This window comes from Pelmatolapia mariae, linkage group LG1 (genome assembly GCF_036321145.2).
Source record: "Pelmatolapia mariae isolate MD_Pm_ZW linkage group LG1, Pm_UMD_F_2, whole genome shotgun sequence".
Lineage (NCBI taxonomy): Eukaryota > Metazoa > Chordata > Actinopteri > Cichliformes > Cichlidae > Pelmatolapia > Pelmatolapia mariae.
The window spans coordinates 10,608,154-10,626,663 of record NC_086227.1 but is presented as its reverse complement, the minus strand read 5'-3'; the positions used below and the strand labels follow the sequence as shown (position 1 = coordinate 10,626,663).

Here is an 18,510-nt window from a genome sequence, read left to right as displayed (position 1 = left end):
GTCCATTTACAGCATCCTGCCATGCGATTGCATTTGTCTCTAACTATCAGGAACCGTCACGTTAACTTTTATAAGTGGAAAAGTGTTAGCGTTCATCCTCCAGCTTCACTGTTTATGTTATGCTAACATAGCTGTGTCGCTAGCGATCACATAGCACATCATTATATACCAGCTAGCCCAACTTTAGTAACCCTACAAACGCTGTTTAGTTTCCTGTCTTCATTTATGTTGGAAGTGACAGCAGAGCTGTACGTTTGAATTTTTTCAGAAATCTCTCAGTCAGAACATGCTATATCATGTTCAGGTAACTAGCGAAACTAGCGAGCTAACTTCTGCTAGCTTCCTGCTAACTTCTAACTCCGTTAAATGTAATAAATTCTGTTTTCATGGATGCCTGGAAGTTAAACTTCATAGTTACACCTGGTAAAGCAGCAACGCTGATCGTTTTATTAAAGATGAAAGAATTTAGACAGTTTTTAACTCTCAGTGATGGTGCAGTGTTTGTTTGACCTGAAGAATACGGAGTTTAGGACCCAGATTACTCCCAGATTTAAGAGCATCTTAGTCCGACAAATACGTCAATAACAACGGCCCGCTTGCATGTTCTGCAAAAAAATGTGCTTTGCGTGTATCTGACGGACAAACACCAAACCAGTTCCACATCACTGAAGTTGCAGCATGTTTACAAACCAATTCTGGTTCATCTGTTTCACTCAACAATCGGCCATGTGCGTATGAAAACAAAGGCACTGCGCATGCGCGTTTTACTCATATTCTATCGCGATATTTCATTTTCCTATCGTTGCCTAACATTATACCGGTATTACCGTGAACGGTATAATATGGCCCAGCCCTATTAGTTACCATAAGCTTGAAACCATTCTCACAGAATAAATAAATTAAATAGAAATGTCCCGGATATATGAATTTGTCAACATATTCTTTTTTTCCATTTCTTTAAAGGCACATTCCCACATTATGTACTGCTGGTGTACCTGGTAGATGAAACAAACAGTTGGAGCCTGGCAGCCATACAGAAAGTGAACGTCGATGACCTGGAGCTCCTCCAGTCTGATGTTGAAAGCTTTGAGCTCACGGTTGTCCCTGTCCAATGGGATCACCTTAAACAAGCCGTCATACAGCCGCAGGCCAATCATGCGGCATTCTGGGTCTACAATTCCGATGATACCCGTCTCTGACGGACGCCCAATACGATCCTGCAAAAGAGCATTGGGTTAGGAACTGTTTAGTACTGGGAATGTATGAGAAAGCATCACATTCTGTAGCACATAGCTAGTTACATTTTCCCAGCTTTTATAGTCTAAGAAGTCCAAAATGTCACTGATATAAACCACATTAAAGAATACAAGAATTCTGAAATGTTACCTAACGGTGTTTACCAATTTAAATGGCAAATGGATAATTTAAAACATCCTAAATTAAGATTTATTAATATGAATGTAGTGGAGATAAAAAAAGAGTGAACTGCTGCATTCAACCAAGAAGAACAAAATACATACTGTCCTTCATATGAACACACCATAACAAATAGATTAATGTCCTTACAATGTGGCTCATGTCTATACATAACAATATTAGTGTTGTTGTCTCACCTGGACATTGCCATGGGCTCGGGTGATGATGTCAATGCTCTCCCCGGTCTGTTTGTATTCTAGGATGCAGGCGTTGTACTTAGATGTAAGAATGAACAGCAGGTCTTTGCTCTCACCCTGAAGAATGAGGAGGAAAAAGGCACCAGAGTTACATGTTATACACCTGATCGGCCTCTGTGAGCCCGATTAGAAGACAGTGTCTGCATGTGTCATATCCTATTTGTAATGTGCAGACTTTCACTATTTTTGAGAGGCAAAATTTCCACCCTCCAACCAACTTTGTAGATGATTGAGAAACACAGCACAGCACAAATCATTTATGGTGCAGTTTTATATATATATATATATATATATATATATATATATATATTAGCGACTGCATACAAAACCCCTTACCTTGGGCCTGAAGAGCTCCATAACAGCAATTCTGCCATACATGCCCACTTCTTTGACGGGCCTCAGGCCCTCTGCTGTGACCACATAGATCTCCAAACGTGTATTTTTAGCTATGAGCAAATTGAGGTCTTCAGCAGATGTGAAGTGACCTGCAGAAAACCAATGTTTACATTATATTCAATACACTGGTTTTAGTGTGAGAGTAGTGGGCACACAGAGAAATGAAAAATGTCCACAAATATCAGTAACTTGGGGCATAAATATTCTGGTGCTTCTCAAATATATTTATATATGAGCTTAGCTGCTGATTTTTAATGACTTCTTTAGTCTTCAGCTAAATTACTAAGTCTATTAGCAGCTTAAAAATAACTTACGAGGAAACTATTCAACTTGCTCAAGTGTTCCAATTTATCACAATAAGGAAAACAGCAAATAATTACTTGTGTTCACAATTGTCTAAAAAATATATCTTGGCCAAACTGGTTCATTCCATTATCTACTCCAACAAAGGTAACTGTATCAGAGTTAGTGCTACAATCAACGTCCTACCATGAAAAGTAGTAATTTAGAAAAGTAGTAATAGAAAAGTAGTAATTTCATAAGTATCATACACTCTGATTGCACTTGGCACTATCTATTATCTATTATCAGATTGCTTAACAATTAAAGTAACTTGTAAGTAGTAGATTTCACGTCTTGACTATTACACGTGAGCACTCATCTCAATTCGTCACCTCATATCATCTCGAGGTCTCTACTATCGCCATGAAAAATAAAAAGAGAGTGAACATGAAGAGATGATGCATCCTACGCAGCCATTTCATGAGTGCATGTCAAAGTGTAACTTTAATGTGACAGAATTCCTATTGGTCTAGCCTGAAATACAAAAAGACAGCAGCATAAGCGTGTCTATGAGCTTTACATCACGGTTTTTGTGAGTCAAATGAACGAAAACTTAATCTAGCTTAACTCGTTTAAAGTGGGGCACTAAGTCTGTGTGATATGCTAATGTGTGTGAGCAGAGGAAGCGCATTTTGATCCGCAGCAACTGACGTGCAGGACACAGCTAACGTTACATCAAAAAGAAGAAGCAAGAAAAAAACGTCTGCCGTGTTTATATTAAAGCAGACGTGACAAGAGACGTGTGTGTTAAGACACGCATACAAACGAGCAGAACCTATGTGACAAGTAAACCGTTGACATAGCAAAACAAGAGCTAGCGGCTACTACAGGCCCGTTTGGAGCACTTTAGTTGTAGCGCGGGAGCAAAGCTAACATGCAGGTGGCAAATGTTTCCTTACTGCACAACGGCGAAAAACAGCGCGGATTTACCTGTGATGCAGGCGTTAACCGCCGTAGGTTTCTGGGCTGTTACAACGTAATTGTACGACATTTTTGACAAAAACAAAAGACAAACACCAGAATAGTGTTTAATCTCTCTCAAGTGACAAAATCATTGATAATAAAGCTTCCGGAAGTAGAAAGCTGAGCGCTGTAGAGGTCTGAGATTGAGCACTCCTAGCGACGCGGAGGACTACCAGCAAGGCAATGATTTTATTTATTTATGCTGCGTATTGTCCAACAATAGGAGGAAAGCGTTACATAAAACGGGAAAAGCATTAGTCAATCGCTAAAAGAAAATATATTCATATAAAATGTAAAAATAAATAAATAAAATGAAAGTACAACTCTGACCACTTAGGTGATCAGTAATTTAGCTTATATAAAGAGCTGTAACGCTGCAACAAAATGGTGTTAATATTTTTTTAATGTTGCAAAAACTTAAAAAAAAACTGTCTGTTTTGATACAAGCTGCTCGAGATATTAAATCTTTGCAATTTTATGGGAAGAACACAGAGAAAGCAAATTAAACTCCCAATGCCAATATAAAATATGTTCTCGCCCTATCAGAAAATGGCTAAAATGCACTCAAATTCAGGTATTTCACACACAACAGCTTAAAAACGAGTGCGCCACCAGGATTTTTCCCCTGTAGTGAGCAGTGACCCCTGCTGTCTCACTAGTACTATTACAGAACAAAATGTTTCCTCAATTATTCCTGAATAAAAGCGAATACAAAATCGATTCTCTCACATGTGTAATGCACCGAGGGTGAAAAGCAGTATTTGCCTGTAATACGAAAAATATTTCTTTAATATTTGTTGTTTTTGAATATATCGTTGCAGAAGAATAAGATATCTGCGTTGAATAACGCTGCATTCATGTAATGACTGCATAATAGGAAGAAAAAGTAAGCGCTTTTTGTCTAATTTAGGCTATTCATGTACTTTAATATTATAATATTAGTCGAACCTTTCACAAAAAAGCACTTTGAAGACAGGTACAGTCAAACAGGGCACTACTTTTATGAGTTGATTGTGTACATCATGTTGTGCTTTGTTGTGTGTTGTTGGATTTGTGTTGTGGTATATATGAGCACATTAGGACAGATTCCTATCAATCGCGTCGCTGAACTGGTAACAGTAAACTTGAATTTGAACTTAATTTTGCTCTTCTCATTGTATATTGTTCAGCATTTTCGAGTTCACGTTGATCCCACCATATCAGAACCGTTGCCACGGTGTCGTTGCCATGGAAACGCGTCCCCGTGCGGCAAACTGACCTTTATTTAATGGAGGCTCCAGAAAACACGAAAAAGCACAGCATGAGTATAAAAATACATATAAACCGTGGGAATAACCTGGTAAGTTACTTGCTGTTACTTAAAAATGATCCCCATAAACCTGTGAAATTTGCTAACATTGCGGCATAACAGTCTAACGGAAGTCTACGTACGGAAGTCTACGTCTAAGAAGCTTTATTTTTACCTTAAAATTCACGAAGCAGCAAATTACCTTTATAACCCAACATTACCGTCCAGCAATTCCGAAAGAAACTTTGAGGTGTTCGCTTCTAAACTGTTATTGTTTTACAGTAAATGATTATAGCTCACCTTCATAGAACCTGGAGTGTAGTATAGGAATATAGCATGCTATATATGTAGCTATAATTTTTTTGCAGTAGATTTCATTATCCTTATGTTCATGCGATTCAGTACAGCACATATATATATGTAGGGATGAAATATATAGAGAACATCATTTAAAGAGAAGAGGAAGTCATCTGTAATGGACAACAGTAGAAACCCTCTCCACATTCTGATGGCTGGCAGGTACCCTCTGTCCCCCCACCCCCATGCATTTATTAGTTATCAGTCCATTAAAACAGTGAGCAGGTAATCTACTACTTGGGATGTTGGTAGTTCAATTCCTGGATGTTCCAGTCTGCATGCCAAAGTGTTCTTGGGTAAGGCATTAAAGCCCAAGTCCATCATCCATCAGCGTGTGAGTGTTAGATTGCGGAAAAAGTATTTTTAAAAAGGGCTTGTACGAATGAGGAATGCGGCAAGTAGTGTAGAAATGTGCTATATAAGAACCAGTCCATTTGCAATCTTTTATTGTATTGTATTGTGTATCCCTATTTTTAACTTTATTTATTTATGACTGGAGGAATGTTTGCTTTTTAAATGGAGCTGCTGGATATCTATATCTGTATATCTGTTTAATTGTTTTAAGGCTCAATAAGCTTTTTAGAGCTTCCCAATTAACTTATTATCTTTTATTGGTCCAGTTATTCATCACTACATGAAATTAGAATTGTGTTTGTTAAAAAAAGAAAATTGCAAATGTTTTAGTTGGCTATTCTTTTTCTTTCTCCTTGTATTATTACATAACTTTTACCACCACTTACCACACTTACTACCAAATATATTTTAAAAAAAAATACTAAAGTAAATGGGCAAATATCAAAATAAAATATAACACAAGTAGCACTTGGTTCAAGATTATTTCATTCAAGATTGTATGCAGTTATGCAAAGCACTGGAGTTAAAATTCTATTTGCAATAATGTCATAGTAAAATGTCAGTCAGTTTTCATTCTCATCAATGACCATCCATCATTGACCTAATTAGAAAACTCAAAGTTACATTATGTGTATTTGGCCAGGTCAGAGCTCTCTCTATATTTCCAGTCCCTCATTTTAAATCTCATCAACAGTTGTTTTCTTATCTAATAGCTTACATGGAGACTGGTGGAATATACATTTGATGTTATGCTAAGTACATTTTACTTCAACAAGTATCTAAGTGAATTTAATGTAATTAAAACTTTATTTTAAAATGTGATATAATCTTCAGTAAATGTTTACCGCTTGCTTGTATTTCATTTCTTTTCTTTTTAGCAATCAAAAAGAGGAGACAGCTTTCAGAGTTTGGTGCGGGTTGAGTTTGATGGAACATTGCTGGGAGAGTCAGATGAGAAGCAGGGTAACCCCATGCAGGACTGTATTGACTACAAATTTACCTGCATCTTCCGCTGTCCAAATGACGCTCAGGCTCTCAGTGACATTGCCCAAAAACCGATCGTATGTAAGTCGAGATTTGAAATATTCTCCTGTCTCTGATAATATGATGAATCTGAAAGTGGTGCTAACCAGCAGCTGAAACATTTCATTTCATTCTGTTTTCTTTCAGTTTGATCAACACTTGTTTTTTGTTGCTTTTTCTTACATTTTTGTTGTGAATACCTTATGTAATTGGTGACAGGAATCTCCTTGATAACCAAACTTGCTAAAAATGTCCACTGTTGTGTTTAATGTATATGGTTTTGTGGTGGTCAGTGACAGTGATAGAGGTCCTGGCTGAGGAGAAGAATGATGAACCAAGACAAGTGCCTCTGGGCCAGGCTGTTGTTGACCTCCTACCACTGTTACAAGGTACAGCTATAACCATCGGGTCATTCCGTACCAGATCAGTCAGATCTGACATAAGTTCCCACCTGGCTCCTTCATAATCAGATGACTTTTTTTTCTATGATAAATGTAGCTTATTTATTGCTCATGCAAAAAGTTAAATTCATACTATGAAAAGTTTCTGAATTAAAGGCCCTGGAAGGTGGGTTGAAATTTGGTACATTTTTGAGCCCCTAACCTCATAACTGTTGAAGCTAGCCATATGAAACCTTCAAAGCTGCAAAAACAAATTTAAGCTCTCTTATAAACTGAAAACAAATAATTTTATTTTCCTTACTTAGAGTATAACACTCCAAATGCAAAATCTAGTTCTAATTTAGCAGTTTTTTTCTCTAACCAACCTTTAGCATCAGTGTACCTACAGTATCTACATTTACTTAATTTCTGATACCGGGCTCATCTTCTAGCACTGATCCCTTTTCAAAATTGGTTTCTGGTATAGTCAGCATATCTTCCCAGCTAACAGCTACTTTGTATGGAGGTCAGAAAAGCAAAAACTCATTTCAGAGAGCTTTTCTTAGCAGAGCAGGACTTTCATTTGTTAGAGTGATTTTCTCTTTGTCTTCAGGTCAATGCAGTTTCTCATCCACAGTCTCTGTCAATTCGGTGCCCAACCTCCGGGCCAAATCCGCCCAGGACACCGGCCTCAAGGTCAGTTGAGGACTCTGCAGTCATTCTCTTGGAGAGTGAATGACTACATTCTCTGCTATTTTTACATAGCAAAGTAACCCAAATAAATTACAAGTGTTTTCGTGTATTTTTAATATTGACAAAAGATTGAACATCTTTAAATGCACTTAAAAACAGCACTGATCAGACGTGCTTGCATATAGTTCTGACTGAAAAAGTGAATTAACAATTAAACAGTTATTTCTTATTATATTGTATTAAGTCTACAGGGTGGGCCATTTATATGGATACACCGTAATAACATGGGAATGGTTGGTGATATTAAAGTCCTGTTTGTGGCACATTAGTATATGTGAGGGGGCAAACTCCTCAAGATGGGTGGTGACCATGGTGGCCATTTAGAAGTTGGCCATCTTGGATACAACTTTTGTTTTTTCAATAGGAATAGGGCCATGTGACACATCAAACTTATTGGTAATGTCACAAGAAAAACAATGGTGTGCTTGGTTTCAACGTAACTTTATTCTTTCATGAGTTATTTACAAGTTTCTGACCACTTATAAAATGTGTTCAATGTGCTGCCCATTGTGTTGGATTGTCAATGCAACCCTCTTCTCCCACTCTTCACACACTGATAGCAACACCGCAGGAGAAATGCCAGCACAGGCATCCAGTATCCGTAGTTTCAGGTGCTGCACATCTCGTATCTTCACACCATAGACAATTGCCTTCAGATGACCCTAAAGATAAAAGTCTAAGGGGGTCAGATCGGGAGACCTTGGGGGCCATTCAACTGGCCCACGACGACCAATCCACTTTCCAGGAAACTGTTCATCTAGGAATGCTCGGACCTGGCACCCATAATGTGGTGGTGCACCATCTTGCTGGAAAAACTCAGGGAACGTGCCAGCTTCAGTGCATAAAGAGGGAAACACATCATCATGTAGCAATTTCAAATATCCAGTGGCCTGGAGGTTTCCATTGATGAAGAATGGACCCACTATCGTTGTACCCCATATACCACACCAAACCATCACTTTTGTTGGTCCAACAGTCTTGGAGGGATCCATCCAATGTGGGTTAGTGTCAGACCAATAGCGGTGGTTTTGTTTGTTAACTTCACCATTCACATACAAGTTTGCCTCACCACTGAACAAAATCTTCTGCGTGAACTGAGGGTCCTATTCCAATTTTTGTTTTGCCCATTCTGCAAATTCTGTGCGCCGATCTGGGTCATCCTCGTTGAGATGCTGCAGTAGCTGGAGTTTGTAAGGGTGCCATTTGTGAGTAGCTAATATCCGCCGAAGGGTTGTTCGACTAATGCCACTCTCCAGTGACATGCGGCGAGTGCTACGCTGTGGGCTCTTGCTGAATGAAGCTAGGACAGCCACTGATGTTTCTTCATTAGTGACAGTTTTCTTGCGTCCACATTTTGGCAAATCCAACACTGAACCAGTTTCACGAAACTTAGCAAGCAGTTTGCTGACTGTAGCATGGGAGATGGGTGGTCTCGTAGGGTGTCTTGCATTGAAATCTGCTGCAATGACCCGGTAACTGCGTTCACCAGATATCAACACAATTTCGATCCGCTCCTCACGTGTTAAGCTCTTCGACATGTCAATGGCTGTGAACAAAGAGAAACTTATAAGTAACTCACGAAAGTTACGTTGAAACCAAGCACACCATTGTTTTTCTTGTGACATTACCAATAAGTTTGATGTGTCACATGGCCCTATTCCTATTGAAAAAACAAAAGTTGTATCCAAGATGGCCGACTTCTAAATGGCCACCATGGTCACCACCCATCTTGAGGAGTTTGCCCCCTCACATATACTAATGTGCCACAAACAGGACTTTAATATCACCAACCATTCCCATGTTATTACGGTGTATCCATATAAATGGCCCACCCTGTAGATTACCAACACAGACTCTACAATTATTTAGCATCTATTGCCTTTTTTCGATGGTTACAGCTAAAGTACAATATTAAACCAAAACAAATGCTACAATTTGAGACTATTTATTGTCTGGTCAAAAAGAAGGCTCCCAGGCTCAAGTGGTATCTGGTAAAAAAAAAAAAAAGTTTAGTATTTAGTATTTTTAACCCACTGGCAGGTTGGGTTGAGTATATAAAAAGAGATTCCAAATATTAGTTTTGCAGACATTTTAAAATAATGCATTCAACACATTTGGCAAAGCCTAAGAAACACACAGTGTGTTTTGTTAAATTAATACTAATTCCAGACATGTAGACACTTTAGTTATATATGAAATGTGTAAAATAACAACTAGAAACAATAGAAAGATAGTGGACTGTTGAAAAATAGAATTCACAATTTAACTTTTTTTGTACTTATACATTGTTTTAAGAGTGTATCCATATTGCCCACAGTTCCCCAACAAAGATAGGAGTGCAACCAGAATGAAGCAAGGGGCCAGCCAAGGAGTTTTTAAATGGAAAATGAAGGTAATCCCATTACTCTACAGGGACAGTTACAGTAAGCATAAATAAAATATCCCTAACATGCAGCCTCAGATGAGCCTTCGGGGGTTCAGGTCTATCTAAAAGTCCCTGCGCCCCCTTAGGTGAATTCTACAGATTTATGACTAGAAATCCAAATTAGTCATAGAGTTTGGTAAAGAAAAAGTAAAATACCAACATCACAGGTAAGTTGCTGCTCAAAATCAGTTTAATAATTCAGCAAACAGTAGCTTCATCCATGCAGCAACTAGCATGACATCGGAGGGTATTAACTCTGGTGCCCATGCAAGTTGGACTTTGAGAAATACCCCTCATGTCTAAAAAGAAGAACCAAAAAGAGGTCATTCATCAGCTTGTGCATCTAATTTTGAAGTATGAGCTCACTTAAAAATTGTAAAACAAATGGAAATGTGTTGAGTCAGTGACCCTAACTGTCTAAGTGTGTGGTGAGTTCATTAATCTACCTCTTCACCTTGAGAAAATATCTCTTCTGTTTCATATACTATGAAATCTGAAACAGATATTTTTGCACTTTTCTGAGTGTACTATATCACTGTATATGTATATGTATATGTATGTATTCATTTGGTTGTGCAACCTGTCCAGGTGGCCCAGTGTATAGATTTGTTAATTTTTCAGCTCTATGTGAATATTTACTCAGTATTTGTGATCTGTCCTTGTTTTCCTCCATTTTTTTTTTTTGCCCACAAAAATGCATTGTATTATTAGGTTGTATGGGGGTTTGAAAACAGGTGATCTTTGTCCTTATTGAGTGCTTATGTGGTAAAGCTAACTTCACCAAGTGAACAGTGAAAGACAGAGCAGAGCTTTGCTCATTCCTTTCTATAGACACCTTAATTTTAGGTGTTACTTTGTCACTTTAAATGTGGTATTGCGGTGTTATAAATTAACCAACAGCTTTTCTAATCAACACATTCATGGTGAGAAAGCCAAAGACCGGCACTTCATTTCATTTATCATGTGAAATGCTATGCTAGCAAGGTTCAACTCCTAATACTAAACAACCTTGTTGTTAGATTACAAATAAAATGTGATATGCATCAAATAAAATACAGATAGAAATACAACAGATAAAAAGTGCAACAGGCCAGAAAAAAACAAAAACTAAGCTGTATAAACTGTTAGTGAGTCCGCTTATCCTTTTCAGTGGCAATATGTTTTTGTTGGTTTATTTTCAGGCATAGATTGTTACATAGACTTGTATAGACTTGAACATGTTCGTTTTAAGGTGTTGTTAAACATAACTGTTTTTTTTTTCTCTGAAGATTGCTGGCTTATGATAAAGAGAAAAAAAACAGCCACTTACATGTATTATATGTTAAATATGTGAATTTACATGTGAATTTACATATAATGATAAAATGAGCTTTCATTGCACTCAGGCATTCGTTTAGTGTTGTGTATTATGGTTTGAAAAGCACTTAGAACCCAAGGATTTGTATTCAGTATGGTTAAAGCAGTATATCGATGAAATATATAAACTGCTCTCCTTTTTTAGCTGCCTACCCTCGATGTGAGTGTCAGTGTGTTGGATCCAATACTGTCCGAGGCTGACCTATCAGCCTCTAATCTACTAAAGGTAACTTTGGAGACAGCCTACTCTGTCCCAGACTCATGGATGCTGCCATCCGGCCCTGCTCCCACTACCTTCACATACACTGCTGCCCTAGAGATCCCTCTTACTGCAGACGTGAGTGTTATACTGTGCTTTTTATGTGGCCTCTTAAGGCATACTGCTCTATTCACACTAGCTTAAAATGTCAATCTTTTCAAGGGTGACGCGTTTTTGACAAATGTAGCTTTACTACTGCTTTGCTCCCAGCAAGACCAAGTGCTAGTGTTCCCTGAAGGGCAGCTGAAGGCAGGGGGGCAGAGAGAAGAAAAGGAACGTCAGAAGAAGAGGCCCCATAGGGACACACTAGCTCCAGAGAACCACTTCCTGCCTGGAGTCTTTTTCAAGCCAGAGGAAATTGATCAGGAGGATGGCGAGCTGACTGCTTTAGAGGTAAATACAAATGCAGCTTGTAGATACTACCAATAATGTTAGCTGGAATGTCGCAAAAAAAAAAAGGAAAGAAAGTTAAAAACACTCTTAAAGTGACCTCGAGATTTGATAATCAGTTTTGTTCATCAGTTTGTTACCTGTTGAAGTTCAGGGTGTGCCTGCTGAGCTGGTGTCAACATTCACTCAGCTTTAACATCACCCTGGGTTCTTGGCCAGCTTAGCATTACCATTCTATCTGTACAGATGCTTGCAAAGCAGCATAATGCTAACACAAGTTCCTGGATGCGTTTTGCACTTTACCATTGTTCTCTTTTCCTTTTGTGCAATAAAAATAAATGTAATGTCCATATCCATACTATAGACCGTGCCATTTATTTCCCTTTTAAAAAGAAGGAAATAAAGTATTAATTTGCACATATGAGACACATGGAATTTTAGATTGGGATTTTATCGTATTTGCTACATTCACTACATCACACTGATGTAGAAGTCTGAAAAACAGACAAAATTTCATCCATCAAATGTGATATACGTGGCATTACAGGGTTAGACAGAGACAAAAACTAACAAAGATGGGTAATAAGGATCAGACGAACTGGATCAGATTCTAACTATCCCTGTCCCTAACAGGGACACCAACCCTTAGCATATCCTTCTTCACTATATCCATGAACCTCCTCTGAGATCTTACTCTTTTCCTCCTGCTTGACAGCTCCCTCTTTATATATTTGTCCACTCAACAAATCAAGAACTGAGGAAAATAATAAAACCCAAGAATCAATGTTGATAAACTTAAAGGAAGACAAAAACTCAGAAATCTCAGAAAACCACAGATAATCCAAAAACCACAATTCCATTGAAGATAACAGCATGTGAAAGCTTATTTACAGGCTTGTGGTGTAAATGTTCCCACAGGACCGGGCATTTCGTGATGAGGCAGAGACCACGAAGAACAGAGTGAGCTGGGACACAGAGATGTACTGCTTTCTGGACGCAGGGGGAACTACAAGGTTGGAGGCTGAGTATGCAAATCACTCCTTTATTTCTCTGTGTATCGGACCACCATGCTACCTGCTGGCTACAATTTTAAGAATTTAATCTAGAAAGGGAAAGTCACCAGTTTCTTTGTTACAGAACACATGTTATAGCAGAGTCTAAGAGCAGGATTTCCTTATTCAGAACATTTCAGGCATGCAAGGAAATCAGAAAGTAATGAAAAAGGAATTTGATCTTATCACTGATTTTAGGCACACAGTGAGCATGTGATCTGTGCAAGTATAAGTAAATAGGCTTAATGCTTAGAGTAAAGGTCAAATCTATGAAAGAAAAAACAACTAGTGCAGTGGTTTTCACAAAGGTCCACATGAGAAATTGGGACTGTTGTGAAGGGCTGCACCAATAAGCTGAACTCAGTTATTATGCTCAATATTAACTGTATCACTATAAAATGCTACTGGTAAGAGTAGATGTTACAGTTAGACAACGAAAATGTGAAATATCCATAGTAAAAATGGAGAAATTTTATCACAGTTTAATCAACATTTTCCAAAATGACACTTTTTTTCCTCGGTGAAAGAAATCTAGTCTGTTTTACCAACCCTTTGTTTGTTTGCTTGGCAGTAACGCTGATGTTGAAACTCTCTCAAACAAATACATGAATCCACTCCTTGTTTCTCTAAGTATCGCCAAGACAACAGTAGTTCTTAACTGGAAATCAAAGAAATAGTTACATATTAACATCCAGACAAACCTTCTCATTGAAGACACACATTTAGAAACCATCACATTCTTGCAAAAAGACAATAGAGCTGTATTTATCAACATTTTAAACCCATTTTTTGAATTCATTAAACATGGTGATGATGATGATGATGATTATTATTATCATTGTTGTTGTTTTTGTTGTTGTTGTTTATTTTGCCAGAACAATTTAATATGTGACCTTTGGACTGGTGGGTTCTGGAGTTGCTCACTAGGTGGGTTTGGGCTGTGGTGGGACCTCGGGGTGGTCTTGGACCTCCATCCGCTGTGCCCCATCTCTCATGTTGTCAGCCAACTAATGACATTGTCTTTGCAACACATTAGGAAACAAAAATAAAACAAAGGAATAAAGAAAGGAAAAAATAATAATATAAAACAACTGTAATACACATGAAAGGGTAGGTTAAACATGATTAAAGTGGGATTCGCATCTCACAGTGTTTTTTTTATTACATCACACAAGATTAGGGTTACCAAAAATATAGCAAGCTTTTACCGTAATATAAAAAAAAAGATCAAGGCACTCATGTCAGTGTAAGCCGATATAGGTTGAATGGGTGCCTCTGGGTTGGGAGGGGGTGAATGGGATGTCCCTTGGGCTGCACCCTCCATGCCTTTGGTGAATTGCTCTAGGGCAGACAATTTCAAGTAGTTAAAAGGGAAATCATGATTTATTAAAATCGCACATCCACTTCCCTCCCTATTTACTTGTTTATTTACCGATCGATTGATTATTTTTTTCTATTTTTGCTACTTATACTTTATAATGACACTGCTATAATTTCAGGGCTAGCAAAATCCTATCTCTCAAAAACTTCTGTTCCAGTGCATTTGCAATGAAGTTGCATTCACTTGCACACATACATTAAAAAAAGGGGGGGGGGGGGAGCAGCCACCTTTTTTTTTTTTGTATTAATTGATTTGATTAAAACCTTTAAAATAAAAGCAACAAGGTTATATTGTTATTTCCCACAATATTATAAAAGAAAAAACGTATTTGTTGGGGAAATCAGAAGTTTTTGGTGGCTGAAATGGGACAATTTTCCCATTCACCTCATCTGGACTAATAAGGGGCCAGATGTGGGTCTGGAGAATGTGCTGTCCAGGTCTGATCTAATGCAACAAATAGGCACTTAAGAATGATTGACCTATAGTGGAAATAGCGCTGATGGAAAACACAAAGAGAGAATATAAAAATGTGTGTATCAGTACTGATTGTAATTTCAGGCTGAAGCAAAGGATAACTAAGAGCAGATTGTGGCCAGTGGAGATCATGAGGTCATTGGCTCCATTATCAAAGGTTAGTATTCCTTTTCATTCTCTCTTCTTTGGTGTTTGGATTTCCAGTATTTAGGATATCATATGCAATAAGCTTAGAAAAAACAACATGTGATTTTAAGTCTAACTGAGATGGAGACCACACCAGACCTGTGTGTGTTTGTGTGTAGTCAGGTGCTGAGGACTCAGAAATCCCCTTCCATGGTTTGGCATTTATAGACTTTGGGCAGCTGCTGTATCCTGGAGTCCAGCGAATCCGAGGAGCATACAGCGTTCAGCCTTTCTCTGAGGAAGATTTGCTGAATAAGGTTCCAGTAACACACATATCACTCATTTGCTTTAAATTTGGTTTCCTTGTAAAATATAAATAAAAACAGAATAGAGTACTTAGTTAATCTCACAAACCAATATTTTATTCACAGTAAAAATTAGAAAACAAATCAAATATTAAAACTGAGAATGTATATTTATGCGTAAAATATGGGTTTATGAGTTTTGGAAATAATTTTACTCTCTTTATAAATACAATTTACACAGTGTTCCAACTCTGGGGTTGCAGTTGATATTACCTTTATTTAAATAGGGCTGTTAAATTGCTATGTGCATTGTTTAACCTCTATTAAAATGATTTTTTTTCATTGATCTTGCACTCAAAGGCCAAGCGAAGCATCAGTGTGTTAAAGGAAAAAGCCAAGGAAGCTGCCAGCCAGGCCAAAGATATTGCCAGCTCTAACAAAGCAGGAAAGAACATGAATGGAAGCAACAAGGGACCCACAGATTCCAATGAGCAAGGCAAAAAGGTCAAAAGTTTTGATGGTCACAAGTGAATAATTCTTTAGAGTAACAGCGGTTGCTTTTTCCCCTCACACAATTAAACCGGACTTCAGTTATAAGAAATTTTTGTTAGACCATAACATAAAGTTTTTTAAAATTATATCAGCAACATGCAAATCACAGTGAAGGAGCTGTGTCATTAACTGCAGCTGGCCTGCTGTGATTTGCACACAGCATATATGAACCTGAGCCACAAGTCAATGCCGAGGGAAATGTAAGCTCCATGTAAACATCAACATAACTCTGCACAGCATTAGCGAAGAAATCAATAAAATTAGGATCATTTACTGGAGACTCTGGTACCAGTTGCAGTTTAGTACAGCTGAGCAGAGATCAGCAGCAGTAGATATTCAAACTTACTGCACATCCTTATTACTGCAATATATAAGTCATATTTAGCTGATGTGTTTTCTGTTTAAGCAGAAATTTGGAAAACTTTAACTCTTCATTTGTGTTAATGGCAGATGTATGTGGAGGCCAGAACTTACATTATCATTGAGATAGCGTTGGAGAAACCGCTGATACCAAAAACATCACCAGAAGAGCTAGCCCAAAGGTAATGTGCTAATTAAACCACGTGGTGACTGAGTCTGACCTGCTTCTTTTGGCTCCATTATTAGATTGTAGCACCGAGATAGAGTTATACATTTATCAACACTTTCACACACACTTATGTGTTAAATTTAGTAGTTGCCCCCTCTGTTTCTGACTGACTGTGGAACACAAATGAGTGAGTGTATTGAGATGTTTTTGTGTTTCTTGCAGGGTGACGGCATTGATCCCTCCCAAACCTAAACGTCCAGCTGGTCCTGGTAGAGCAGAAAGAGTAAAGCACAGACACACACACACACACACACACACACACACACACACAATTAATCGCCCAGTCGAGGAGATTTGCATGCTTGATGTATTCTCTCCACCGGTGTGTGCTCCTGCAGGCTGTGCTGGACTTCCACAGGCAGGTAGCAAACACGGTGTCCCATGTTTCAGAACAGTGTGAGGAACTATTTGGAACAAGTCGTGAAATGCCCCAAGATGACAACAGCTTGGAGAAAATGAAGATTCAGTTGATGGGAGCGCTCAATGACTCTGGGAGACACTTTGTCTTCAAGGAACAAATGAAGGTCAGACCAACTGCACACATCTATGATGGATTAATGAAAGTTACAAGGACATTGAAACTATTTTTAGGGATCGATCTAATGGTTCTGGTCATATTTTTCCTCTACGTTAGTGTCATTATTTCTCCACAACGGCTTGTGTATATTTTTGGTTTGTAGCATGCAGTGGTGAGGATCGTACGTGACAAGATGAGGCGGACAGAGCCGTTCACGGATGATCAACAGCTGAAGGAATTTGTCAGCAAACTCTATGTCTACCTGGTTGATGAGATGCACGTTGCTATGAGCAAGGTACCAAACACACACTTTCATATACAGTCTGTGAGGACATCTTTTGACTTTTTTGTTTTATCCTTTCTTCCTTAACAGATTTATTCTCCAGATGCTGTTGAGCACTACCCAGATAACATCCAGTTACACTGTTCTCAGCTCTCACATTTTGCCAGAGAGGCACAGCTTACTGGGAATTGCGAGCAGGCTGCATATTACTGGAAAGAGGTATAATAACAATGCTCTAAAGCTCATTGCTAAAAATGTTTTTGAAATAATCAGGAAGATTTATGTAAAAAAAAAAAAAAAACAGAACAAGGTTGACAAACAACTGTTTGCCTGACAGATTTAATTACTTGTTGTCAGAATGTCATATAAAGACTGGGTTATGTTTGTCTGTTATTCTCAAGAATATTTATAATAATGTTATGTTTGAATGTTTTTCTTTTGTTTCGTAAAGTAGACACAAGTCACATTGCAGCACTGAATAATGATAATGGTTGTTAAAATAGATGAAGTGGTTTCTGACATTTTTTATTAACCTGCAGCTAGTGGTCAGGCACCCAAATGAGCCCACCTATATGTTTGAGTGGGGAGGCCTGTACATGCTGACCGGAGACTACCTGAAGGCAAAAGAGTGTTATCATGATGCTGTGTCTATCGACCAAGTGCACCAACCCAGGTTAGAAATGCACTCCTTACAATATTGATATTCACTTTAAGCAAATCATTAATTTAATAAGAGATTAATTATTGAATAATTATTTTGGCCTGCATATTATATATATATTTAAATATTATAGACTGTATAAGTATAGTCTAGCCATCAGCTCAATTCTAAATCATGATGGTATATTATTTGTATATTATTATTTGATAGAGGAAGAGAGATATTTAGAGTTACTTCCTGTCACAGTATTCTTCATCTCCACTGTATTTTCTGACGTCACAAGCAATGAACCTACCTGCTTGTGCTTTATCTTTTATTGGAACATGGTTCAGTGGTTACTTAAAAACAGGTCGTCAAACAGTTTCACGAGTTCAAGACCCATATTTCTTTATCCTCTTCTTGCTCCAGCCTGATGATGTGTGGGGTATTGGCAGTGATGTTTGAGCATTACAGTGAGGCCCAGACTTTCCTTGAGCGAGCCACCAGCCTAGACCCTCTCAGCGTGGTGGCCTGGACGCTGCTGGGTGAGATGAGGATCTGTTTTGCTTCCTGCTGCTATTGTATCAGTGAACAGCAAAATGATACTACCAAACGTCATTTGTCAGTAGCTA

At 38.2% G+C, this 18,510-nt stretch overlaps 2 protein-coding genes across 2 annotated transcripts in view; one reads left to right on the top strand and one right to left on the bottom strand.

Annotated features, from left to right (window-relative positions):
- Nucleotides 1-3,492, bottom strand: part of ddb1 (damage-specific DNA binding protein 1) — a 46,340-nt gene extending 42,848 nt beyond the window's left edge. Inside the window, exons 1-4 of the mRNA XM_063471581.1 lie at nucleotides 3,342-3,492; nucleotides 2,010-2,158; nucleotides 1,614-1,730; nucleotides 996-1,217 (exon numbers count right to left, since the gene is read on the bottom strand). Of these exons, the coding sequence (XP_063327651.1) occupies nucleotides 996-1,217; nucleotides 1,614-1,730; nucleotides 2,010-2,158; nucleotides 3,342-3,402 (549 nt within the window). The 5' untranslated portion in view covers nucleotides 3,403-3,492. The remainder of the gene's footprint in view (nucleotides 1-995; nucleotides 1,218-1,613; nucleotides 1,731-2,009; nucleotides 2,159-3,341) is intronic.
- A 1,909-nt stretch (nucleotides 3,493-5,401) lies between these two features.
- cfap70 (cilia and flagella associated protein 70) overlaps nucleotides 5,402-18,510 on the top strand; it is a 33,137-nt gene continuing 20,028 nt past the window's right edge. The window contains exons 1-17 of the mRNA XM_065471548.1: nucleotides 5,402-5,413; nucleotides 6,252-6,438; nucleotides 6,690-6,785; nucleotides 7,390-7,472; nucleotides 11,456-11,647; nucleotides 11,780-11,962; nucleotides 12,878-12,972; nucleotides 14,951-15,023; nucleotides 15,172-15,309; nucleotides 15,658-15,801; nucleotides 16,300-16,391; nucleotides 16,601-16,661; nucleotides 16,777-16,962; nucleotides 17,119-17,250; nucleotides 17,329-17,457; nucleotides 17,778-17,911; nucleotides 18,308-18,423. Of these exons, the coding sequence (XP_065327620.1) occupies nucleotides 5,402-5,413; nucleotides 6,252-6,438; nucleotides 6,690-6,785; nucleotides 7,390-7,472; nucleotides 11,456-11,647; nucleotides 11,780-11,962; nucleotides 12,878-12,972; nucleotides 14,951-15,023; nucleotides 15,172-15,309; nucleotides 15,658-15,801; nucleotides 16,300-16,391; nucleotides 16,601-16,661; nucleotides 16,777-16,962; nucleotides 17,119-17,250; nucleotides 17,329-17,457; nucleotides 17,778-17,911; nucleotides 18,308-18,423 (2,053 nt within the window). The remainder of the gene's footprint in view (nucleotides 5,414-6,251; nucleotides 6,439-6,689; nucleotides 6,786-7,389; nucleotides 7,473-11,455; nucleotides 11,648-11,779; nucleotides 11,963-12,877; nucleotides 12,973-14,950; nucleotides 15,024-15,171; nucleotides 15,310-15,657; nucleotides 15,802-16,299; nucleotides 16,392-16,600; nucleotides 16,662-16,776; nucleotides 16,963-17,118; nucleotides 17,251-17,328; nucleotides 17,458-17,777; nucleotides 17,912-18,307; nucleotides 18,424-18,510) is intronic.